This window comes from Camellia sinensis, chromosome 1, assembly GCF_055761805.1.
Source record: "Camellia sinensis isolate YWXY chromosome 1, ASM5576180v1, whole genome shotgun sequence".
Classification (NCBI taxonomy): Eukaryota; Viridiplantae; Streptophyta; class Magnoliopsida; order Ericales; family Theaceae; genus Camellia; species Camellia sinensis.
The window spans coordinates 119,974,804-120,002,471 of record NC_138961.1 but is presented as its reverse complement, the minus strand read 5'-3'; the positions used below and the strand labels follow the sequence as shown (position 1 = coordinate 120,002,471).

Sequence of the window (27,668 nt, the reverse complement as noted above, 5' to 3'; positions counted from 1 at the left end):
GGCCACTGAAGAACTCGCCTGCTTAAGCTGACAAATTGGTCTCGCAGCTTCTCCTTGACTGCCGGAGATAAAAACTTCTCCTGGAAAGCATTCACAAAAGCCTCCCACGTACCTCCTATACGCCCCTTAGTAAACTTCCACCACTGACCCGCATCCCCCTTCAACTGGAAAGATGCCAAGGTCACTTTCAACCCCTCGTCTTCGATGCCAAGCATCTCAAACGTCTTCGTTGTCTGTTCGAGCCATTCATCTGCCTTAAGCGGCTCTTTAGGATCACCCACAAATTCATCCGGATTAGACCGGAAGAACTCCCTCTTCAGAAAGGAAGGTCCTGCATCCGCAATAACAGCTTGAGCTTGATTCTCAGCTCTGAGAATGCCTACTGACTCCCTGAATGCCCCTGCTATCTCTCGGGCTAGAGCGCCCATAGCCTGCTGGCCTACTGGCTCGCCCACATTGGCCTGGCCAATTCCCTCTTGAACTGTCGGAATCTCCTCTGGCACAGGCACCTCCTGCCTACCCGGCCTACCACGCCTACCGCGTCCTCGTCCTGACATCCTAATAAAGGAAACAAAGACATTAGCACATTAATAAATGTGCCGAAGCTAAACAGTCGCGTCCTAATGCAATGGACAACAATAATTCATTCCACGTAAGCACATAATCACATAAGCACCTACGAATTTCATTCCCGGATAATGATAGCCCCAATGCGTTACTATAGTTCCGGTTGGAAGCAGCAGTGATCAAGTGCCTTTCCAACAAGACTACTAGAAACTCAAGGGTCCAATCAACATCCTAGAAACTACATTCCATACCCACATAATCACATAAACATGTTATCACATAAGCATATAACATTACACTAAGTCTCTATCAAACGAGACGAACCCAATGTGATACTAATCACTTCCCACGTACCCAAAGTATTCAAACCCGGTACGCTCTGATACCAAGTTGTCACGCCCTCAAAATAAACCCAATATATATATCTGTCATTGACATGCACTATTTAAAGAAAACAATTCATTAATTCATTTATCAGAGTATTACTAAATAAAAGCATTACATGTAACATCGCATAAAATGCCCTACAGGCTTACATCTTTCCAAGCCAACACTTGGATACAAAAAGATGAGTTCTAACTCAATACAAGAAAAGCCCTAGGCTTGGATGTTTACATGTACTAATAAATAAAGACAATTAACTAAAGATAGTCTTCGAAATCCAAATCCCTTCCAAGCTAAGTCCTTGGAGGTAGCTTATCACCTGAACCTGAAAATGATGTTCCCATATAGGGTGAGCCACAGCCCAGTAGAAGTATACTAAACCACATATAAGCAATGAATAAAGCAATAGCATTCAACAGATGGTTAACCAAGATAATTAATTACTTCATTTTACAGTCTCAGGACACTATTGTCTAAGACACGTTTTACTTTCCAATTTTATCAACATGGCTCAGAACCTGGCCAAACTTACAACAGTGAATTATATATATCATCTTCACATTCTCCCAATATCAACAAACAAATGAGACTCAAGCTCAATTCAAAACACTTCATACTTCCAGATTGATACACATTTTAGTGTTGTATCAATAAAACACTTCTATATAAATAAGCACACATAAAAGTGATGCTAATGGAGTCCATCCCCTATCTCCTCCCAAACAAAATCCGGTTTAGAGGTCCATCCCCTATCTTCCCCTAAACCGTGGAGTACATCCCCTATCTCCTCCCACACACAAAAACAATGTATGCAAATGCAATGCTCAATCAATACACGTATTTTCTGTATCAATGCAATAGTCAAAATTAATGACTTAACCAATGTGATTAGTTTCAGTTATTCCTAATCCACATGCAATGTCTACAACAATCACGACTATCCTCCACCGATAGCCCAAAACAGTTATTTCTAAACTGAAAATAACCATGTCAACAATTCAATAGACAAATGATTCAAATTATCCAACTACGCCATTTAATCAATGATTTCCCCAATTCCATGAATTAATTATACAAATTAATTTAATAATACAACTAGGGTTTTTCCCAAAATTTACAAAGTATCCCCAACATATCAAAATACCAAAACTTAGAACAAAACCTATAAAATGGAGTAGGAAATCCCTACCTAAAAAAAAAACAATCCAAATGGTGAAGACAGAGATGAGTGCCCAAATACCAATGTGCTCCAAATCGCCAAATGTTCAGATTAAATGAAAGCCCTCGACTCCCTCTATATTTTTAATAAAGCAACTAGGGTAGAAACACCCTCTAAATAGATCAAATCTAAGAAAGAAGGTGAGTAGGGAGAGAGAGAAGTCGGACCTAGGGTTTGGAATCAAAAGAAGATGAAAAAGACTGATCAAAACCCGCTGCTGTGTATATAAACTGGACAGGCTCGCTCGAGCAAAGACTTGGTCGCTCGAGCGACCAGACACAAGAAGCTACGCTCGAGCCAAGGAAGCCTTGCTCGAGCTAGCAACCCAAAAGCTCGCTCGAGCGAAAGAAAACTCGATCAAGCGAAGAACTCAAACCCTCAGGTCTGAAACCAGACACACGCTCGAGCGAAGGAACTATAGCTCGAGCGAAGGATGAACTAACTCGCTCGAGCGAAGAAAAGCTCACTCGAGCCAAGAATGCAAAGCTACAGGTCCATACTGGACGCCATCTCTCGTTCGTGCTACCAAACCCCAGCTCGAGCGAAGAACCAAAACGACATCTCGCTCGAGCGACCAACTCCTCGCTCGAGCGAAAAACCAAAAACCTGGACAGCAACACTTGGTTTCTAAACCCAACCAACCTGAAACAAACCTGCCCAACACATCCTATAATTCCAAATGAGAAAATAAAGGACAACAACAACAATTATACAATGACAGAATCTACGGAACCTAAGTCCGGATACAATAATCAAATGGGAAAAGACCGGGGTCGCTATAGATCCTTTATTTTGCTCCGTAACCAATTATTTATGTTGGTTCTAAACTCATTAGTCCTCAATGGGTCACAATCCGTGTCTAGGAAAATAGGAAGAAACGAAAGAAAACTGGGTTAGGACAAGAAATAACATGAAATGGTTAGAAAAAAAGTGAATAACCTTGACTAATTTGAACATATCTACTTGTGTACTCAGAACTTAGATGTGATACCACACCATTGGAAACTAGATTTCCGGGGCTTGAATTTAGGCTCAAGAATCACTTAAAACGGAGCCCGAATGAGGAAAATATGCCTATTCGAAGTTGGGCTGAAATAGGGGAGTTCCGCACGTGCGGGACCAAAACCACACGTGCGGGAAAATCAGGGCACGTGCAGGGGAAAATTAGGACACGTGTGGGGGCAAGTGCAATTATTTCAAAATCAATTTGGGTGTTGAAAATGGACTGCCGCACGTGCGGCGATGGGTGAGAAAGTCTATCTGAGAAAACTTGTTTATTTCAAGCTGAATTTCTTTATTTTCCATTTAGGGTTCAATCTAAATCACTCCCAAAATATGTAAAGATAATAGAAAACATGAGATTATGATTGTTTTCTAAATCAAAACATCAAAATTACAATGAATCTTTAAACAAGAAAGATCAAAATCCTTGTTTTAGTTCTTTTTCAAATTTTTCGAAACTTCTTCTTTCAAATTCACATTGATCTTTGTTTCATATCTAATTTAATGAGTTCAAACCATACAAAACCTCAATATTAAGGCTCAACTTCTCATAATCTAACCCAAGTCAAGTAACTTCAAAGAAATCAACTCTTAAATCAAACAAATCTAAGAAATCCAAGTCCAATTTCATATATATATATATATATATATATATATATATATATATATATATCTCTATATCAAGTAAGCTTAGAACTTAAAACTCGAAATAATAAAACCAAGTAATTTTCTCTTTCAGGGCTCTTACTTCAATTTACACCACTTTACATCCTTCAACTTCTTAATTCAACCTAGATTATATGATCTCATGAGGAATACAACTTGTATTCATAAAATCAGAGGAAGATGCTTACCTTAGTTGGCTAATTTGTTGTAGCTTAGCTTATCTTCAATGCTCTATTCAAGTTTCCCTCTTCCTTCTTATCCTTCAGCTCTCTTTCTCTCTTTTCTCGTTCTAGAACAATCTCCCCCACTTTCCTCAGATTTTTGTGTTTAAAACAAGATAAAGATGAGCTCAAATGGCTTATATCACTTATATATAGATATACACACTTAAAGGTGGCCCAAACACACCTTAACGAATCAAACGAAATAAATTTTTAATTAAACTTCTCAAATGGCTCTAAATTTTTCCATTGGCATATCCATGTACTCAATTTCTGTTTTTGAACATATTAAAGTTGTCTATTTCAATTTCAAAGTGTTAACTCTAAGAGTTTTACCCAAATAAAGTCAATTAATTCATTACGAATCAAATTTTTACAAAATTTCATATTATATCCTAAAAATCATGCTAACCACAATTATAAAGTCAATTTCAATTTACCGCGCCTCTAAGACTTTCAATTTTCTGTCCAAAGGTTGTAATTTCAACAGATTTAATTTCAAATCCTTTTAATTCACATCCTTACACATGCAATTCCAAATTAACAACATAATTAGCTTAATCATGACGAATCACAAGTCCCACATAATTTAATTAACCTAATTTAACTTTCATTAGGCCATCTCCAACAGTGCATCAAATTGTGCATTAGATTTGAAATTTGATGAAAAAGCCACATTTTCTCCCTCTAATGGTTTCACCAAACTAATATCAAATTGAGAATTAAGCAAAAATTTCACCAAACTGAGAATGCGCTGGGTCTTTCACCAAAACACTATTCATTACCGTTGTATTTTCACCACCAGATGACCCACCGGATGATCAATTTTGCACTAAATTTTGTACATATTTTACATTGGGAGGTCGACCACCTAGTCGACCCCTCGAATGACCCTCAAGCTTGAAAATTCAATTACAGAATTGTACAGATTTTGCTCTTTCCGGTCGACCAGCCAGTTGTCCCCCCGGACGTTCGGTACGTTTTGATGAAAGTTACAGTACACCGTTGGAGTGATTGATATCAGATTGAGCCAAATGCTTTTTTTTAACTCAAATTTGGTGAAAATTTTGATCAACCGGTGGAGATGCTCTTAGAGCCCAATTAATTATATTCAAATTTATCAGTCCGAATTAGATTTTTAATTAAACTCCTAAAAGGCTCCAAATATCAAATTAAGCTTATTTCCGTCATCAATTGTGATAATTTGACTCACTACTTATCCTTTCTTGAGCCAATCAAGCTTTCAATTTCTAATTCCAAATAAATCTTCAATAACATCGTCTACGAATCAGTCTCCATAATTTTCATAATTCCCAAATTAAATTAGAATAGTAGGCAATAAATATTCAAATCTCCGTCATTAATTAAATATTAAGTATTACACGATGGGATTGTTACAAATCTAGCCATTAGATTCTAGAAACGAACCACAAAACTGTGGAAGGGAACTGTCCTAGGCCATAACTTTTTATATATGCGTTGTTGCACACATATTCTAAATCTCATTGTTAGTGATGGATTGAAGGATCTTGAGTCTTGTATAGCGAATGTGAGGGATGCAATGAGGTAAGTGAGGTGTTCTCCAAACTGCCTTGAACTTATAAAAAGTATGTGGAAAGTTTGAAAATTGAGAGAAAGAGTCACTTGTGCGTAGATGTGCCAACATGGTGGAATTCCATATATCTTATGTTGGAGGCGGTGGAAAAATTTGAGAGTGCTTTTCAAAGAATGGGTGAGGAGGACTACAATTATAAGCACTACTTTTTGGATAATGAAAGGGGTGAGAGAAGAGAGATGCTTACAGCCGAGGATTGGGATAATTTCAAGGTGTTTTTGAAATTTCTTAAAATGTTCTACAATGTAACAAATAGATTTTATGAGTCTTTATTTGTTACTTCAAATACATTCTACACGGAAATTTTTGTCATTGAAAACATGATTGGACAATTAATCAAAGACAATGATCCTATTTTGTCTTCAATAGCAAAAAAAATGAAAGAGAAGTGTGACAAGTATTGGAAAAATAGGGATAAAATCAATCTCCTTTTGTATGTTGTGGTTGTGCCTAATCCTCAAAGAAAAATGACATACTTGCAATTTTGTTTTTCAACAATTTTTGGTGGTGATGTTGTGAAAGTGAAAGAAATGTTAGACAAAGTGAAAAATTGTTTAAGTCAATTTTATGACCATTATATCATGCTTGATTCAACAAATGTGCATACCTACAATGTAAATGAAACAATAGATATGGTGATAGATGAAAATGATCCACACTCTATTGTGAACTCTCAATTTAACTCATTTTTGGAGGGGCAATTTCGTAGTAGTGGGAGTACGTCGGAATTAGACAAGTATTTGGGTGATATTGAGAAAGGTGAGAAGAATGCTCAATTTGATATCTTAGAGTGGTGGAAGGTTAATGCAAGAAAATATAGAGTATTATCACTTATAGCACGAGCTATGTTCGCAATGCATGTTTCCACTGTTGCTTCTGAGTCGGCTTTTAGTACAAGAGATCGTATACTTGATCCATTTCGTAGTTCCCTTGCTCCCAAGATGGTGGAGGCTCTTGTTTGTACACAAAATTGGCTTCAAAGTAACATTCCAATATGCCTTCGACAAGCAATGGATGATGTTGATGAATTTGAACAACAATATGATTTGAGTAATGTAACGAGTTGAATAAAATTGAATTTATTTATTATTCTTTTCAATATTTGTTTAGTAAATTTTTTTTTAAATATATTTGTGGGCTCGTGTATTGATTGGAGTTGGGTTGGTATGAATTTCTAAATCGTTTAATTGTTTAGTTATTATTACTATAGTTGTGGTATCGTGGACCATTCTATTTAAATTGGTGAAAATGAATTATATTACTTCTTTATTTTGATTTCGTAAGGCCCGCTTGGCAATTTTTGTTTTGTTTTAGTTTTAGTAATTTTTTGGTCTTGAGTAATAAATGAGATATAAATTTAATTTTTAGGACTTATTTGATTAGCACATACTTAATCATTTTGGTTCATATTCAATTATGTGAATGATGAGGACCACCTTAAGCCTTTTAAAATTTATTTATAATTTAATCTTAGTTAGAGATTTATTTTAAATTATTAAACTCCATTCATTTTGGACCCAATTGATTGAATCATGACTCGTTTGTAACCATGTATTATTATTATTATTATTATTATTATTATTATTTATTTTATAATCTTGAGAGAGATATAAATATTTGTGGTATGCACTATCAAACGAAATATATTTTGTGGTGGAAAAATATTATATCATTTTTGTCATTAATGATGTTGAGATATTATTTTAATTGATATATATATATATATACATATATATATATATATATATACATATATAGATTCATAGATATTTAAATATAATAAAATAAATGTAATAATGATTATAGAAGAGCAGCCTATGTGGGGCCACTCCCTTTCCCATCTCCTTCACTATTTTCTTTCTTGTTTATGAATCTGACTCACCACTCTCTCTCTCTCTCTCTCTCTCTCTCTCTCTCTCTTTCGGCTCTCTCCCTCTTTTCTCCCTCATTTCTTCTATCTCTCTTTAAACACCACTACTTCATTTCTTTTCGTGATCTAGCAAAATCTATAAACTTTTTGCCTGCAGTTTTTAAGACTAAATTGATGAACATCTCGAGAGGAGCGTTTTGACCGATGGTGATCAAAATATGACAAAGTAAAAAATTGGAGTTTTTGCTTGTTTTCTCTTCTAGCTTTTGAGGTAGGGATTTTCTAAACATTGTGTATGTGTTTTAGCTTTATTATGTGTTATTTTGATAGTGTGATATTTGAAAAGACTAGTGTTTTATTAATGGTATATTAAATGCATGAAAAGGGGGAAGTTCTTAACTTTTTTTAAAATCTCTTGTTGGTTGAGTAAGATTTTGTATGACTCATGGATTTTGAGGAATTTGTTTTTTTTTTTTAATGAGAAATTCCCAAATTTTTGTAAAACCCTAGAAATTTAAAATGCCAAGATTAAGATTTTGGCTAAGTTTATGAAAAGCTTATAAGGGTTGAAAATCTATTTTATTTGAACAAGTGAGAATTTGAAAGTGGATGTTTAAATAGATGAGATTGATGAGAATGCTTTTGGAAATATTGAAAACCATTGAGGTTCCTTTTAAAAATTGTTTAATTTGAAAATATTGAACTCTTGAGAAGGATGGAAATTATTTATCATGTTGAGGTATAGAGAAATGTTGAAAGAAACTTATGTTATATTTAGTATTTTGAATATTCTTGGTGAATTCTTGAGTTTGAATAAAAAGGGAAAATTGATGAAATTTATGGAAGAGTATTATGATTCTTGATTGAGTTAGAAAAGAGGAGATTGAACATGTGATTGTCACTCCTATGTTGAAATGATTGAAAATATGAGATTATGAGTTATATTTGTCTCTTGAAATTTATATTTTGTATGGAGATAATTGTTTGGGCAACCTTGGAGGGTTGTATTGATTATTGTAAAAATTGCATGTGAAATAGATAAATTGAAATATTTGCAAATTCATGCATGGCATTGAACATTGCATAATCTCATGATTTAATTCTCCAATTGGATTTAAGAAATTGATTTTCAAATTGATTCATTGAGAATGTTTGAAATATGTTGAGTTATGGGATAAATACGTTTGGTAAATCTGAATAGGAGATGTAGATTGGTATTGTTTAAGTTGTGCTGAGTGTTCAGGGTGAAAGATCGAAAACACGCGCGAAGTAGGTGCTACGTGCCTTCTGGTTATGAGCCAGTAAAGTGGATATCAGTAGTGCTAGTTGTGCCTACTTGGAGACACCAGCCTAGGGATTTCCAGTGTCATATTTACCGCCCCTTGTTCTATGCAATGGATAATTGAATTGGTTATGCTTTTGAACAAGTGCATGGTATGAGAATTTCAAAATGAGAAAACCTATAATTTTTGGCATTGGCATCTCATATGCATTGCACCTCATGATATTGTTAAATTGCGTGCACTTTATTTAGATTATCTCTGCCGAGCTTTATGCTCATCCCTTAGTGGAAATCATTTTCAGGTAATCGCGATGTGCCTTTGCCGAAGTGAAGGCAAGGAGGAACTTTTAGAGCACGAAGCTCAGTTTTTATTTGTTTTCTTTTTGTAAGCCAATAGCTATTCGTGTTTGGGTGTGAACACCATTTTTGTGTAACTGGGCAAGGCCTCGGAACTTGTAGCCAGTAGGGCATTATTTTGTACTTAACTTGCTTTAAATTTCTATCATCACATGCCATAGATTTATATTTTAGAAATGGCGAATGTATGAATGCATGTGAGTTCTTTTATGATTCTTACTAGAAAGTCATGAATGGAAAAGAAAGGGGTTTTGGTCCTCACATTAATGAATGTAATATTTATCATTCTCTCTCTCTCTCTCTCTCTCTCTCTCTCTCTCTCTCTCATGTTAATGATGGAATAATTGAGAATGAGATCCTCTTATGAGTTAAATTGGATTTATCGGATGTATATATATTTAAGTAATATATACAATGATTTATTTTGTATTATTCAAAATTCATTATTTTCACTTCACATGTTTTTGTTGTGTTATGTTTTATGTGTAGTTGTTTTGGAATCAAGTTCATGTAGTTTTATTGAAGTTTAATAGCATTGGTAAAATACTTTGTTAAATGTTGTTGATGTTTACATGTTTGAAGTTTAAGACTTTTTAGTATTTTCCTTATTAAATAATTTCATTTTTTTGTTATGCAGGTTTAGATGGCTCATGGTTTGGCTCAAGGAAATGAATGGCTTTATTGCTTCTTTTTAAGTTATTTTCAAAATATGACTATTGCTTGAAAACTTCTTTGGATGACTGTAACACTTTATTTTGGATGATTGTATTAAGATGTTTTAAATTTTTTGAATGTCTGTAATACTTTATTTTGGATGCACTACAAGAAAAAACACTTTTGGCGACCACCTATTTTTTTTGGTCGCAAATAGTCCACTTTCTGCGACTAAAATTTAACTTTTGGCGACCACAATTTTTTGGACGCGGAAAATCACCTTTTGGCGACCAAAAAAAAAAGTTGGTCGCGGAAAGTATACTATTAGCGACCAAAGGCTTTTTTGGTCGCGGAAGATCACCTTTTGGCGACCAAAAAAAAAGTTGGTCACGGAAAGTATACCCTTTGGCGACCAAAAAAAAAAGTTGGTCGCGGAAAGTATACTATTGGTGACCAAAGGCTTTTTTGGTCGCGGAAGATTACCCTTTGGCGACCAAAAAAAAAGTTGGTCGCGGAAAGTATGCTATTGGCGACCAAAGGCTTTTTTGATCGCGGAAGATCACCTTTTGGCGACCAAAAAAAAAAAGTTGGTCGCGAAAAGTCTACTATTGGCGACCAGAGGCTTTTTTTGTCGCGGAAGATTACCCTTTGGCGACCAAAAAAAAAAGTTGGTCGCGGAAAGTTATGGCGGGATAAATTTAAAAAAAAAATGATACTACAGTAATTATATCATATTTTTCTATTTAGGCATTAAAAGTTTTATAAAATAATATATAACCCAATTTTATGGGTTATATATTTTTTTTGTCAAATATGAACAAGAAGTATGATATTGGTAGAGTGGCAGAGTGGATTGGGTGCATGGTGACTCCTTGGTCAGGAGTTCAAGTGCCAGGGAGCACAAAAGAATTATTTTTTTTGGGTCAAGGCGCTGACTTCTGGCGACCAACTTATCTTTGGTCGCTAAAAGTTTACTTTTGGCTAATATGAATTGGACTTTTCGCGACCAAAAAAGTTGGTCGCGAATGGTCACTTTTAGCGACCAAAGGCTTTTTTGGTCGCAGAAAACTATCTGTGACGAGGCTTTAGCGACCAACTCGCGACCAACATATTTTGGTCGCGAAAAGGTTTTAGCGACCAAATATGGTACTTTTCGCGACCAAACATGTTCGTCACAGAAAGTGTTTTTTCTAGTAGTGATGGTTGTATCATACGAAATTTATGGATATCATAATGCTCTCATATGTTTATATGAGATAATTGTATTAGATTTTGTGATTCAATACAGGGTGGAAAAAGTGAGTTACATGGCCAAACAAAAATTGTATGTTGAAAATTTGACCACTGCACAATGTTTATATATGCATTGCACATAGATGGTGGTTGAGGAAGGAAGTGCACATTTTTATTTTTATTTTGATGAAGTGCACATGTTGAATTATGTTGAAAATTTGTAAAATTTTAAACTGCCAAACTGATTCACATCCATCCGCCAATCCGGGACCGCCGGATTGGCGGACGAATATAGATTGATTTTTTTCCAATCTGCCAATCCGGCGGACGGATGGCGGATTGGAGGTTCCGTGGTCACAATCGACCCGTGACCACCCCTAGTTTAAAGGATGTTTAAAGTTGCTGTACAAACCTGTTTTGGCCAAAAATCAACTTTTCGCAAAAAATGACCATTTTATCCCTAGACCCATTTTTAGCCAAAAATCAACTTCTTAACCTCGGAAAGCCTGATTGTATTTTGATTGATCATATTTTTCAAAATTAGTGACCCATTTTATCAAAAACAATGATCATAATGCAATTCAAGTTTACTTGTGCCACAAGCAAACCAAGAGCATAGGACCACCTGTAGCACTTTAGGAAAATTTTCTTTCTCATTGTTCGAGTGATGGATTGATCGCTCGAGCGGTCTTGCGAGTCATTCAGTACTGTGGAGAAGTGGTTTGGAAATACTCTTCAGATCTTGGGAGACGCTAGTGATCCTCAGCTAGTCACCTGAAAAGATACAAACACTCCAGTCGGGGGTGCCGGAATTAGCACTACAACGGACAAGTCAGTTCAGACACTCAGGATAGCTTGTTTACTAAGTTAAGTGAAGTGATTCTTACACACCTTTCTAAATCTATGGTTCTTGTATTTATACTTGCTTTTTGGGCCTCAGGGCCTGAGCCTACTTTTATCCCATTCCTCTTTTATTTATTCGGAGCTACTGATCTCCGGCTATTCGGCCTTCCTAATGTATTCGGCATCCTAGTCACGCAATATGGAGCTGAATAATATCTGATTTCTGGGGTACCTTCCGACTCTTCTATTTATTCGGCTCCCACAATTGCCCTCCAAGCACTTTACCAACGACAGCTTGGCTGGAGTGCTTGGTTCTGAATTTCGAAAAGTCAGAGCCAAAATTCGGCGGTTGGCCTCATCCTCATGCCCATATCTTAGCGCACCCCTTTCGGTTGTGGTGTCGACTTCCCGCCCCCTCGTACGTGTCTATTTATTGCGATTTAAAATTTTGACGTCCTTTCGAGTATGTATTTTATGACGCTCGTCACTGGATTGCCTTTTGAATCGTCTGTGCAACTCTCTTCTCTGATATCCTCTTCGTCCTTTGTAAGTTCCCTCATTCCTTGCTTCGAAGACTCTTTCTGGTTTATTCCTTCCTTGGCATATTCTTATAAACTGTAGGGTATGGCGAAACATTTAAAAGACCTTCTCTCATCATATCGAATTGCTAGCTTTAAACGCCATTTCTCCATTCCTGATGATGTCCGTCTGTCGTTTGTGGCAGACGGCACTCTTGATATGGAGAGGGAGGACAAAACCACGATTGTCTTTCCTTTTTTGTCAATCGCAGAGGGTGGAGTCTGTTTTCCCCTTCACCCGTTTCTTAGGGCTGTGCTTCGCCATTGGGATTTAATCCCTTCCCAATTCAATGTGAATTTCTTTAGAATTATAATGGGGGTTATAGCGCTCAACCGTCGCCTTAGAATTAACCTTGGCATTCCAGCCATCCAGCATTGCTATGCCTTGGCTAAGTCTTCTGGTCGGCATGGGCGTTTCTTCCTTCGGGCCAAGGATATCAACCATCAGTTAATTACTATGCTTTCCAATTCTGGGAAACAAGTTGATGATGTCATGGTCGTTGTCCAGGGAAACTGAGAATTTGGCGAAGGGGAGGATCACGTCAACCCTATTCCTAGACGGAGGGGCGAGCCAGGTGGCCGGTTGCCTTCTTGCTTTTATTATTTGTTCATTTTTGTTGTAAAGCCTCTTCTTTGAAATGTTATGGCTTGGCTTGTGCAGGGAACGATTTGAAGAAAGTCCTGTCTTTGACTGACGACGTCGTTCTTTCGGATATCAAAGTCGCGCTCACGTATTTTGCCCGTCGAAGTCTTCAAAAACAAGGGAGGGCGGCCCACATTCTGCTTCGTTACGAGCCGACATATACGACCTTCCGGCGGCAGAAAATATCCCGGTTCTGGAGGGTGAAGATTCTCTTATCGCTCTTATTTTGTCCGACTTCAAAAACATGAGACAAGTTGGTTTTGAAGGGTCTGATTCGGAGCAGGATGTAGCTAATGTTACCGAATCAGATCAGTACGAAACCGAGTCTGACGAGGTATTAAATTCGGCCGATCCTCCATCCACTTCCGGCCAAAGCGATCTTTCACTTGACGGCGTTTTTCACGGCTTAGAGGATCTTCCCGCCGCAGGCCCTGAAGACATGGCCGGGTTAAGCCTAACAAAACTTGCCAGGAAGGCGAATGCGGAAAGGTTGGTTGCGTGGCGAAGAGCGGAGGCCCTTCCGTCTGAAGTACCACCCGCCATCGAATCTCAACTCTCCTTGCCTGTTAGCGAATCAGAGTCCTTGCGCGTTATTAAGGTGGAGATGGCAAAAAATCGGAATGTCGAATCTACTTTGATCGTGCAGGCCGGCCAAGAAATTGAGGAAGAGGCAGAGAAACGCCCTGGCGAGTTTGAGGCCGATTCGGAAGAACAAGGTGGCAAACGTCCTCGATTAGAGGGATCGAATGCGATCGTTCCTTTTGTCATTCAGCCGATGATAAAAAACATGCCGGTTTCTTCTGATGCTTCGGCGCTTAAAGATCCAGAAGTCGCATTCAGCTTGGCTACGTCCGTGTCATTGCCGTCTGACGGGGAGGCTTTCCGGATGGAACAAGATCTGAATGCGACAACACTAGCCGCCCAATCGGCACTTTTGGTACATATTCGGACTTTTCTTCACTTAATCCAAATACTGTTGAAGTTATGGTTTAAAATTCTTGTTTTGCAGACCGTCGGAAGGATAGCTGATATGGGCCGTCGCCATCATGACGCCGTCAAACAGATTGGTCGTTTACGAAAGAAAGTTGAGGGCCAGAGGAGAAGGGCAGAGGTCGAAGCTTTGAGGGCGAACAAGGAAGCCTCAAGGGCCGACGCCGAGGTGGAGAAGGCTCGTAGCGTGGATCAATTGAGATTAGATGCCGAGAAAGAGGCGGACGCGAGCGAAGATGTGCTCAAATTGGCCCAGAAGGCGGTCTCCAAACTGGAGGCTGAGTTGGCTTAAATAAAGGCGGCGAAGGAAACAGCCGACTCGGAAGCTTCCAAAGTATTCGAGGTCGGGAAAAATGCTGGACTCGCCGAGTATTTGGACCAAGTCTCCAAGTTTGAAAATCGGGGATTCAAACATGGCTGGCACAAAGCCCTTGCTGCTGCTAAAGTTTCATTGATTATGCCAATACCATACGAGCAAGTGGATGTTGAGCCATTGGAGTCTGATTCCGATGACTGATTTGGGCGACTGCCATAGTTTTTAGGATGTCGAATGTATTTTTACAGTTTTTAATTTGGTATTTTTCATGTGTTGCTACAGTCATAGTTTTTTTGGCTAGGCATTTTCATGCGGGCTTGTAGTTTTTTGTTTAGTAATTTGCGTATATAAAATTTCATGAGTTGTGCTCAACTTGCTAAGGAAAATGTTGTTGATGAATGATATTGCTTTCGGTTATGGTTAGATCGGCTACTTAGCTTAGGTATTTGGCCAACCAGATTAGTAAATCTGCCCTTGCCATAGCCAGGGCGCGAGCTTGGGAAGCCGAATGGGCCTAACTCGTGGGCTGGCTGAGGCACAGATTAATCGGTGCTTGCGCTTGAAAACATGGCTGACCAGATTAGTAAATCTGCCCTTGCCTTAGCCAGGGCGTGAGCTTGGGAAGTCGAATGGGCCTAACTCGGGGGCTGGCTGAGGCACAGATTGATCGATGCTTGCGCTTGAAAACATGGTCGACTAGATTAGTATATCTGCCCTTGCCTTAGCCAGGGCGCGAGCTTGGGAAGCCGAATCTTGGGAAGCCGAATGGGCCAAACTCGTGGACTGGCTGAGGCACAGATTGATCGGCGCTTGCGCTTGAAAACATGGCCGACCAGATTAGTAAATCTGCCCTTGCCTTAGCCAGGGCGCGAGCTTGGGAAGCCGAATGGGCCTAACTCATGGGCTGGCAGAGGCACGGATTGATCGGCGCTTGCGCTTGAAAACATAGCCGACCAGATTAGTAAATATGCCCTTGCCTTAGCCAAGGCGCGAGCTTGGGAAGCCGAATGGGCCTAACTCGTGGGCTGCCTGAGGCACAGATTGATCGGCGCTTGCACTTGAAAACATGGCCGACCAGATTAGTAAATCTGCCCTTGCCTTAGCCAGGGCGACCAGATTAGTAAATTTGCTTTGCCTTAGCCAGGGTGCGAGCTTGGGAAGCCGAATAGGCCTAACTCGTGGGCTGGACAATTGTCATCCGTCTTTTGACGTTTGGGATTACTGACGTTGCCTCAGGAGAGCTACATACATTGAAGGATAAATAGGGCGAGTGCACGCCAGAGGCCCTACTTATTTCCATTCAGGCAACTTGGGAGGGACGAAGATTGGCTGAATTAGATGCCACAATGAGTCACAGTAGCGACCCTATGCGTACGGGAAGAAGAACATCCAAGGATCGGGAAACACAGCAGCCCCTTAGTCGTCGAAGCAAATCGCCCCAAAAGGACAGGCAACAACGGGGAAATTCTCCGCGCCCGCGACCGAGAATCGAGCCCGATGCGATGCCACGATCGTTGAGTTTTGCTATTTTTGTGAGGAATAGACCAATGACGGAGGTGGATTCTATCATTAAAGACCCAGGTGTGGCAGTCGAGTTCGCTCGACAGATCTTCTCGCCGGAAGTCCAACAATCGATGGTCAGACGTCAAGATTTCGAAGTATTTCGAGATGGTATACATGGGGCCGTGAAAGGACTATATACTGCTTACGAAGTTGGCATGTGTCTGCGGGAAGCGCGACGTGAAAGGGAGAAAAAGGACGAAAGGAATCGCAGTCTGGAGATTCGCGTGGAAAAGGCTGAGCGTGAGCTTCGGGAGCTGAAGAATGTTCAAACGAACGCGTTAGTGGTGGCTGGTCAATCTAAATTGGTCGTTGAAGAGGGAGTGACCCAACGGAACTCGGGTTATGAAAAGGGGTTTCAGGACGCCCTGAGGGTCGGGATAGAGAAGACCAAACAAGAACTTGTCGAGGAGGTCTGCCGATGTGAAAATCGTGGATTCAAGCACGGCTAGATCGAGGCCCTTCAAACCAAGAAAGCTTTCGAAGCCGTGGGCATTGATTCGGCTTCGCCCCTGTATCATCGTCACTATTTACCCTATTCCGATTTCGAAATTGAGAAGAACGACGATGAGGGTGCCGAATAAATAAACTTTGGAACGCGAGAACAGACTTCGCGCCGAACAAATAGAACTTCTTTTATTTTCAACATTCGTATTTGGTCTTGAAATGTTATGTGCTTAATTAAACGTATTATTTCAACTTACTGGCAAGTTTTGTGTTGTGTGGTGCAAATGTTTAAACATGCATTGAGCGGCTCGAATTAAGAACAATCCTCAATGAATATTTATTCGGCCAATGAAGTGGTCTGAATGCATCTCTCACAAAGGCTCCGAATTCGGAGACTATTTTGGCCAATCGTGATATCCACGAAGGGCACTCCAAATTCGGAGTCTTAATCGGCCTTAAGAGGCTTAATCGGCCCTAAGATGTTATGCGCCAAAAGGGGCTCCGAATTTAGAGACTTTATTTTGGCCAATCGTGATATTCACGAAGGGCGCTCCGAATCCGGAGACTTAATCGGCCCTAAGATGTCATGCACCAAAAGGGGCTCTGAATTCGGAGACTTTAATTTGGCCAATCGTGATATCCACGAAGGGCGCTCCGAATCCGGAGTTTTAATCGGCCTTAAGAGGCTTAATCAGCCTTAAGATGTGATACGCCAAAAGGGGGCTCCGAATCCAAAGACTTTATTTTGGCCAATTGTGATATCAACGAAGGGCGCCCCGAATCCGGAGACTTAATTGGCCCTAAGGTATCATGCACCAAAAAGGGCTCTGAATCCGGAGACTTTAATTTGGCCAATCGTGATATCCACGAAGGGCGCTCTGAATCCGGAGACTTAATCGGCCCTAAGGCGTCATGCACCAAAAGGGGCTCCGAATCCGGAGACTTTATTTTGGCCAATCGTGATATCCACAAAGGGCGCTCTGAATCCGGAGACTTAATCGGCCCTAAGGCGTCATGCACCAAAAGGGGGCTGCGAATCCGAAGACTTTATTTTGGCCAATCGTGATATCCACGAAGGGCACTATGAATCTGGAGACTTAATCGGCCCTAAGGTGTCATGCACCAAAAGGGGCTCCGAATCCGGAGACTTTAATTTGGCCAATCGTGATATCCACGAAGGGCGCTCCGAATTCGAAGACTTTATTTTGGCCTTAAAAGGCTTAATCGGCACTTAAAGGCTTGGGAGCGAGCTTGAGAAAACGAGAAGCTTTGTATTGCAACGGTGGAATATGTACAAGTATCAAGCCCACAAGTCGGGTCAATGATAGAATTTAAGTAAATGTGTTGAATTCCAAGGCCGTGGCAGGCTTCTTCCTGACATGTTTGAGAGCCGGTATGCCCCTATTCCTGCAATGGATTCTATCTGATAGGGGTCGTCCCAGTTTGGACCCAATTTTCCATCGGCCAGTCTCCGGTCGGCTGGAAGTACTTTCTTTAGGACCAACTCTCCTGGCGTGTATCGGCGCAACTGAACTCGCTGATTATACGACTTGGCGAGCTGCTGCTGATACCGTGCCATGGATGCTGGGGCGCAGTCTCTTTGTTCTTAGATTAGAATTAGATCCAAGGCAAGCATCATGTCGTTTCGGCCCGTATAAAAAACTTGCGATTTCAGAGTTGGGAGGCCGATTTCCAGGGGTAAGATTGCCTGGGTTCCAAAGCATAGAGCAAACGGCATTTCTCCAGTGGATCTCCTCGGCGTAGTACGATGAGCCCATATTGCACTCGGCAACTCTTCGACACATTTGCCTTTAGCTTTTTCCAGCCTCTTTTTGATGCTGTCCAAGATGGATTTGTTAGAGGCTTCGGCTTGACCATTGCTTTGGGGGTAGGCCGGTGTAGAGAAGTAAGGCCGAATGCCATATTTGCTGCGTAACTCTCGATATACGCCACAATCGAACTGGGTGCCATTGTCTGAGATGAAAGCTCTCGGAATGCCGAATTGTGTTATGATGTTTCTCCATACAAAGCGTTTAATGTCGGCATCTCGTATATGTGTTAAAGCCTCTGCTTCGACCCATTTTGTGAAGTAATCTGTCACGATGATTAAGAATCGTTTGTTCCATAGGGCCCTCGGCAATGGTCCTACGATATCAAGTCCCCACTGAGCAAACGGCCAGGGGCTGGTGATAGAGTTCAACCCTTCGGTAAGCAGATGGGTTAATGGGGAGAACTTTTGGCACTGTTTGCAATTTTTTACATAACTCTCCACGTCAGCTCTCATGGTCAGCCAATAATATCCCTGTGTTATAGCTCGATGGGCCAGGGAGCGTCCGCCAGAATGGGCACCACAACTGCCCTCATGTATCTCTATCAGAAGCTCCTCCACTTTGTCGGGGTGCACGCATTCCAAATATGGACCAGAGAGGGACTTTTTATAAAGCCCTTCTTGCGGATCCAGATAGTATTGTAGGGCTTTATTTCGCAGCTTGTGTGCTTCTTTTTTGTCCTCTGGGAGTTGTTCAGAAGAGAGGAATGCAACAATGGGGTTCATCTAGCTTGGTGCAGATTTTATAACGTTGACATGGATTTCCTCCAAAGGGCCAATACTCGGCTCCGGGATGAAACCTACTTCGATGGTCCGTTTGATCTCAGAATTGATGGCGGAGGCTAGGCACGCCAAGGCATCCGCGTGTGTGTTCTGCTCGCGTGTTATTTGGTTTAGTTCGTGATGGTCAAATTTTGCCAGCAAGGAATTGGTCGTTTTCATGTAGGCCGTCATATGGTCGTTTCTTGCCGTGTACTCCCCCTTTAGCTAACTGATTACCAATTTTGAATCACAAAACACAAGCAGACGCCGAGCGTCGAAAAGGTGTGCATTCCGCAGACCGGCTAGAAGGGCTTCGTATTTGGCTTCGTTATTTGATGCTTCGAAGCCAAGCTTGACGGCCTGCTCAATTACTGCGCCGTCTGGAGACATGATTACAACTCCGGCGCCGCTGTCCCTTTGGTTAAACGATCCATCACAGTATAATTGCCAAATATCCCCGACATAAATTCTCCAGTTCAGCTTTGGTCGAACTTCAGTCTTTGGTCGAACTTCGTCAGGTTTGAGGTTAGCAAGCTCGTCGGTGAATTCGGCAACAAAGTCGGCCAACACCTGCCCCTTGATTACGGTTTTAGGTAAAAACTGAATGCCGTATTGGCCGAGTTCAAGAGCCCATTTTGAAACACGTCCTGATGCTTCTGCACTCCACAGTACTGATCGGAAGGGATAATCTATTAGTACCCCAATGCTATGTCCCTAGAAGTAATGCATCAGTTTTCTTGCCGCCATGACTAGGGCTAAGATGAGTTTTTCCAGCAGAAGGTAGCGTGTTTTGGCGTCAACCATTGCCTTGCTCACATAATACACTGGCTGTTGCTCCCCTTCCTCCTCTTTTAGCAGTACGGCGCTGACAGCCCTATCGGAAACTGCCAGATATAGAATGAGCGGGTCACCAGCAGCGGGTGTTGTCAAGAGAGGTAATGAGCGGAGGTAGGTCTTGAGTCCATTGAAAGCTGTTTTGCATTCCGCGGACCATTCAAAAGCCTTACCTTGTTGTAGTGTCTGAAAGAATTGTCGGCAGCGATTTGTAGACCAGCTGATGAACCTGTTGAGTGCAACGACCATCCCTATCAACTTTTGGACTTCTTTTACTGAACGGGGGGAACCGAGTTCCAAGATTGCTGTGACTTGCCTCGAGTTGGCTTCGATTCCTCGGTGATTGACAATGTAACCCAGGAATTTGCCTGAGTCGATTCCGAACGCACACTTAGAAGCGTTCAGTTTCATTCTGTATTTGCGTAAGATGCTGAATGTCTTTTCTAGATCGGCTATATGATTCTGTTCTTCTTTGGACTTGACCACCATATCGTCGATGTATACTTCCATAGTGTGGCCGAGTTACTCTTTGAACATGGCAGTGACTAGTCTTTGGTAGGTGGCCCCTACATTCTTCAGCCCAAAAGGCATAACTTTGTAGCAGTAGGATCCTCTTGGGGTGAGGAATGCGGTTTGGCCTGGTCATCTGAATGCATGGCGATTTGATGGTAGCCTCTGTAAGCATCGAGAAAGCTCATGCATTGATGGCGTGCCGTTGTAGACGTGTCCGTGGGCCTCACTACTACAGTTCGGACTCAATTTGTGTCAGGGTCCTTAATCTGAACCAAAGAGTCCAAATCCGGCAAATCGTTTTGAGAAACAGATTTTTGAAAAGAAGTGCCAAACATGGACTGCTTTGCCAGATACAGAGTCGCCACCTAAATATTTTTTATGCGGGAATTTAGGAAACCCTGACTCGGTGCCAAAGGCCACGCGTCCGTCATCACCAAAGTTGCCTCGGCTCGAGAGTTTGGGTACGATTGGGGAAGGTCAACTATGAGCACCCCCTCTCGCTCGATCCGAAGATCGGCCTCTACTAACCATGATATCCGTTTTTGAAAACGTTATGTGTTCTTATCCCGATTATTAGCCTAGAATTACTATGTTATGCGTACGGCACAAAAGTATAAACTAGATTGTCTAATTTGGGAATGGGCATTACATATCCGTTTGTTTTCTGGAAGAATGTTTTGGAATTTGCTACTCGCAAGTAGGCTAAAACGCGGATTTTAATGAGCTATTCCAACTCAGACAATCCAACCTTCACCCACAGGCATTCAAGCAGTTATATCACATAAGCAGCTAGCCTCATGGTAATTGTGCTATCATGGCAACACTCACACGCATGAAAGGATGCTAAAGCATGAATACTTACATCGTACTCCGTGCTAAAACAAAGAACTCGTTAGCAATCGATGCATGATCCAAGTCCATGTTTAAGTGTCTAATGCAACGCATACAGAATGTCACTAGAGTAGGCTCGGCTAGTCTATGAATGACATGTGAAAATGCACAAGTAGCATGTATTCAAGTTAGATTTGAAATGCTAATGCAGTTAGCATGATGCGCCGAGCCCGGTGCATGCAATACTGATGAATGATGCACGCATGCATAGCATAAGGTATGCTAAATTAAACATGACCTATTACTAACCATCAAAGCAGGTAAGTAAAAGGGAGAAAGAAGTGGGGGTTGGAAGACATGCACACACTCACCCACACTTATTACAAGTTCGCCCTCGGTCAGAGGGACCGAAAGAATAATACAACTCAACTAATGAATTAACTAACCTAGTTAATTTAATTATTACAGACCAACTAAATTAATTAAACAAATTAATTAATTTAAGAAAGCAAGAAAAAGGGCCTCGGGAAGAGAGCTCGATGCACGCGTGCTTGGGTCTTGCTCGGAAGTCCACTGCCATGCGCAAGCTGCCTCTGTTTTCCCTGATCTGCTTCTCTAAAGACTGCCAAATTCTCAGAATTGCTTCCCTGGACATTGGGAGACACCACCGGCTGGAGGGAAGCATCATCGGCTGTGATTTGGTGTCGATCGGCCAAAAATGAATCCATCGACCACATATGGATTGCCGGTCGGCACTCTGTGCAGTCGATCAGCAAAAAGTTCCTGCAGAATCTGTTTGACAGCAACAGAGGACAGGGCTTTGCATGGCAATGCAATCCAAGCAATGTATGTACCGACTATATCCCTTATCATGTTTATGACTCAAAGGGACATGGTCCTTGGTTCTCGGACCATCAATCGCACATTTCAATGCGTGATGGCCCAATAGATCAATTTATGCATATTGATTTCAAATGCAATGCAAACCAACAAACAAGTGAGGAGCTCAACCTCAATCATGGATGATCAAGAGGCAAAGCATGCATGCAATGCAACCTAAGCATGTTAACTAGGCATGCAACATGGTAATGCAAACAAGCATACAAGGCATGTGACAACTATGCTAGTTACTCAAGCATGCAAGTATGCAAAGCATGCAACATGTTAGGTAATTCCAACTAAGAGAAATGCATGCCAAATGCAAAGTCACTTAGACATGCCACAACACGTGATAGGCCAAGCATGCAATCAACACACAAGGTAAGCATGTCACAACATGCAAGAATGGACTTAGACTAATTTAGGCAGCCCTCAAACTAACCTAAAACAGTGGCCAAGATGCTAAGGAATGAGGACTAATTGGCATACAAACATGCATGAAAACATGGACCAACATTCAAGCATTAAAAGGCAATTCCCAAGCACACTCAAGAGGATGCAAACATGGGCAAATAGCATGCAACAAAAGCTCTGAAATTATGTTAAAAATGGTGCCATACCAATTAACAAAGACAAGCCATGCATGCAACATGGTCCAAAACTTAAGGCTAACAAGCCAAAATGCAAAAGGGCTATACAATGCATGCTAAAATCGATCCAAACAACTAAGGATAGACCTTAATCATGGCAAAATAAACATGAAAGCTTCACAAAGCCAAGCCTAAAACATGCTAGAACAATGGTTTACAACCTAAGGCATATTAAGGCAACAAAATGGCATTACAAGGCATGTATGCTAAGCAAGCATAGTGTACCAAAACCAACTAAAAACAAAGGCATATTATGACATAATAAGCACAAAAAGCAGCTAAGGCATGGTTAACATGAACCTAAACATGGTGCTCCTTCAAGAGGCCAAAAAAGGGTCCTTTTCAAGGACAACGCCCTCTCCTTCCTTGGACCTCAAGGCACCATTCCCACCTCTGAAATCCCTCAAGATTTCAGTGGTGAGGAGGCTCAAACTCAATGGTCCCGGAGCTTACACAAAATGGCACAAAAAGGAGCCTTACAAGCCTCAAAAGGGGTTAAACAACCTCAAATCACAAAATACTCTAAACAAACTATTTAGAGGGCCTAAAAATAGAACTTTTTATGTTATATACTAAACACAAAAACAGTTGTAAGGTAGGCAAAAATACAATGCAAGAAAGGGGTAAAAAGGAGCAAGCTTCTTACCATTGAAGATCCGCTTCAACAATGGAGCTCCAGCAGCTTCTTTAGGTTGAACCAGCTTCAAAACCTCCAAAACAACCCTCAAGAGGCCTCAGCTCCAAGGGATGGTGTGATGGTGGGTGCTTGTAAGCAAAAGTAAGACAAAACACACACACACTAACAAGAGAGGGAAATATAGAGATGGAATAGATACAAATTCCTAACCCTAATATCAAAGCTCTCTAAAAATGTTGTCTAACCCTAAATCCAAGAGAGGAGACTCTCTCTTATAGAGCTCTCTCTTGTAAAGCTTGTCAAATAAGCTTGTCAAGAGAGAGATCCCTCCATACACGTGTATGGAGGAGAGAAAAGGTGGGTGCCAACTATCACAGCTGGCTCAAAATATCTACCAAAAGTAGATGAACAGTGATCGGCCATTCAAAATTGCCATTTTGGCAAAATAAATGGCCGACCGGCAATAAATAGTGCCAACCGGCAATATACATTGCCGATGGCATAAAATCACTGGCTGGTGGCCTCAAGCCATGGCCGGTGATGTGTGGGGATGCCTCACAAGGCATTCCCTGCCCCTCCAAGGCAAAACACAAGTGTTTGGTGCAAAACCAGACACAACACGGTCGAGTTGAGAGATCCTGAGGCAAGGCGCGCAACCGAGACCTCCGGGAACTCAAGACGAACACAAACAAGGGTAATCACCAAGTGTTCTAATGGTGACGTCCAAGTCTTGAGGACGGTCAAAAATAGGGTGTCTACAGTTGCCCCTCTTTGACAGAACTCAAAAGTCATAACAATGACGGGAGTGAATGTCAAAGCCCAGAGACGACCCATTTTTGACAAGGCCGAAGACTCAGACAATCATGCAAGACAAATAAGATATGCGCCCGAAGGCGGGGGCAAGATGCAAAACAATGCACAGAGCCAGACATAACTTGTGATCATGCAAAGAAAACTGTAATGAAGCACACATGCGACAGTTTTAAGCTAGCATTCACCAAACTACACTACAATGCAGAAAGGATGTAAGAGAATTATGCAATTCTCGATATGTCTCACTCGGAGGATACAATACCTGTGCGGCTCGTCTGGTCGTACCAGCCTCAAATGAACCGTACATACAATATCGTGCCTGCAAAGAAAACAACTCAACAGGTACGATGTTATTAGCAACATGCATGACAATGCAAAAATGGATGCAAAATGATATGCAATATATACAAAACAATGTATAAACAATGCAAATGAAGATGCAATGTAATTGAAACAATGCAAACTATATGCAAAGCAATTGAATCATGATCCAATCATGAGCGGTTCGAAACTACACCTATGTCAAATAGATTGATGGAGGTAACAAGTACGTCTACCATAAAACGATCAACAGAACTATGAGTAATGTAGACGGACACAAGAACAAGTATTGGGGGGGGATGACAAAGGTGGGGAAAAGACCTGCTGGGGAAAGGACAATGATCCTAATGCTGGATGCAACAATTACACTACAATGTAATATATAATGAAAATGCTGGGGAAATGGCAATGGATATGGCACGCGGGCCAAACCAAATCTTGCCTAGGCAAAGCATGTATGAATACAAGCCAGGTCTAACATAGAACGGTCCACTAAACTATGCTTCGACACGAGAAGTATGGGCACATACCGGACCAAGCTCAACATGGAAAAGCGCGAGCCATAGGCGGAGGTGATGCAGTGAATGCATGCAAGCTACAATGCAATATCTACAAATATACAATGGAATGAAAATGCAATATAATGGATATGGCCTGCGGGCCAAACCAAATCTTGCCCAGGAAAGGCATGTATACATACAAGCCGTGTCTAACATAGAACGGTCTACTGAACTATGTTTCGACGTGAAAAGTATGGGCACATACCAAACCAAGCTCAACATGGAAAGGCGCGAGCCATAGGCGGAGGTGATGCAGTGAATGCATGCAAGCTACAATGCAATATACACTATATTACAATGATGCATGACAATGCAACTATTTACGATGGTGTATGACAATACCACTATTTACGATGATGCATGACAATGTAATTATATTTTGTTTTGCTTTTTGAAATGCAAATGATGTATGAAATTCATGTTGCATGGAATGCGCGACAACACGCGGCTTTTGAGATGCACGTGAACTTGAATATGCGACGACGCGAGTCGCTTGAAATGCATGTATAATGCAACTTATCAAAAGTCGTTCGGGCATGACAAACACCGAAGGATTTGCACCTTCAGAGGATTTAGGATCTCCTAGACCATGATAAAATTCATGAGAAATGCATAACAATGCAAGTGAACTTGAAATACGCAGCAACGTGCGGCTTAAGACATGCATGACAATGCAAATGAACTGTGCACATCAATGCGCCAAAGGTCTTGCACCTTCCAAGGATTTAAGGTCTCCTAGACTGTATATATTCTCGATATGCCTCATTCGGAGTATACCATACTTGTCCGGTTCATCGGGTCGCACCAGCCGTAAATGAACCGTACATTACAATATCATGCCTGCAAAGAAAACAACTTAACAGGTACAATGTTATTAATAACATGCATATTAATGTACTTGAAAATGCGTGACAACGCAAAGCAAGTGGGAAGCATAACAATGCTATGCAGGCACAGTCGTGTAAGTGGAGCACGCGGTCTACGCAGGCAATGAAATTGATCATAAGCATGCGGCCCACGCAAGCAATGAATTTGAACATAAGCATGCGGTCTACGTAAGCAAAAAAAATTGGTTTCAAGCGTGCGGTCTACGCAAGGAAAACATGCGGTCTACGCAAGGAAAGCATTGCGGTCTACACAAGTAATGAAATTGATTACAAATATGTGGTCTACGCAAGCAAAACATGCGGTCTACGCAAGTAATGAAATTGATGACAAACATGCGATCTACGCAAGCAAAACATGCGGTCTACGCAAGTAATGAAATTGATGACAAACATGTGGTCTACGCAAGCAAAACATGCGGTCTATGCAAGTAATGAAATTGGTGACAAACATGCGGTCTACGCAAGCAAAACATACGGTCTACGCAAGCAAAACATGCGGTCTACGCAAGTAATGAAATTGATTACAAACATGCGGTCTACGCAAGCAAAACATGCGGTCTACGCAAGTAATGAAATTGATGACAAACATGCGGTCTACGCAAATAGTGTGATTGAATGCATGCAAAATGCAATAAGATGCGCAAAATAGCGTGATGCGTTAGACAATGCGAGTGCACAAGACAGTGCGATTGACATGTGATGCACATGGGGCAACTTTTGAGTTTTGTAAAAAAACCAAAAGGATACGGAAAGGATATACCTTGCACGAATTCGAGTGCCACGCACAGAAGACACGATCCGAGGTCAAAATAGAGGCCGGTTGAGCGTCGGAAATGCACTGTTTTACACTATTTTGAGCACTAAAGGCCCTAGACCCCACACATAACTCAAACAAGGGTTTAGGAGGCTCCAAAACCACTATAGGAGACCACTGGATGTCCACCGGCCATCAAAATGCATCACCGGCCATCCATCGGCCATCATACAATTTCTATCGGCACAATATTTTACCGACCGGCAAAGAGTGTGGCTTACCGGCAAAAAGTCCCTGTATCGAGGCAGTTCAGTCATTTCGCTATGGGTCTTTTAAAATAGGGCTTCTAGCCCTATTTTCTTCACTTGCCCTTGCTCGAAATCTCCTCCTCTCTCTCTCTAAGATATTTTTCGAGTCTTATTTCCTTGTTTTCTTTGGTTTTTGGCTCCGTTTTGTCGTTCGATTCGCATTCACCCTTGTGTTTCGAACGTCTTAGACCGATTGAAATTTCATTTCGGCGTCTCGTTTTTGATTTCCACCATTCGGGGCTTGTTTCCTTCGAGTTTTTCTCGATATCTGTGCCTTTTCCGCACTCCGACTTTTCCGGCCTTTTCCGGCCCTCCTCAGGGTTGACTTTTTGTTGACTCTTCACATTCTCGCCCGGTTTCTTCGTCTTCCGGCCATTTTCACATTCTCTTCGAGATGGCGGACGATCTTCCACAGGGCGGGACCCCTCCAGAGCTTGAGATGGATCCCGAGGATGACCCCTTGCCACTTCATATCCGGCCGTTTGATCCGGAGACCTACAGGCTTGCAGTTCATGTGATGCTCCCTGATGGACTACGCCAGTTCCGGAGCTCTGAGAGGGGCGTGGCACCCGAGCTTCTCCTGCGTAAGCCTACCTCCCATCTGTCCATCGGCGCTTTCGAGGTAACATTCTTTCTTCTGTTTT

At 41.4% G+C, this 27,668-nt stretch overlaps 1 protein-coding gene across 1 annotated transcript; it reads left to right on the top strand.

Annotated features, from left to right (window-relative positions):
• Positions 1 to 5,787: 5,787 nt before the first annotated feature.
• Positions 5,788 to 6,741, top strand: LOC145819458 (zinc finger BED domain-containing protein RICESLEEPER 2-like). The gene has a single exon (XM_082913458.1). It carries the CDS (start codon positions 5,788 to 5,790, stop codon positions 6,739 to 6,741), a length of 954 nt encoding a protein of 317 aa, XP_082769584.1.
• Positions 6,742 to 27,668: the final 20,927 nt, after the last annotated feature.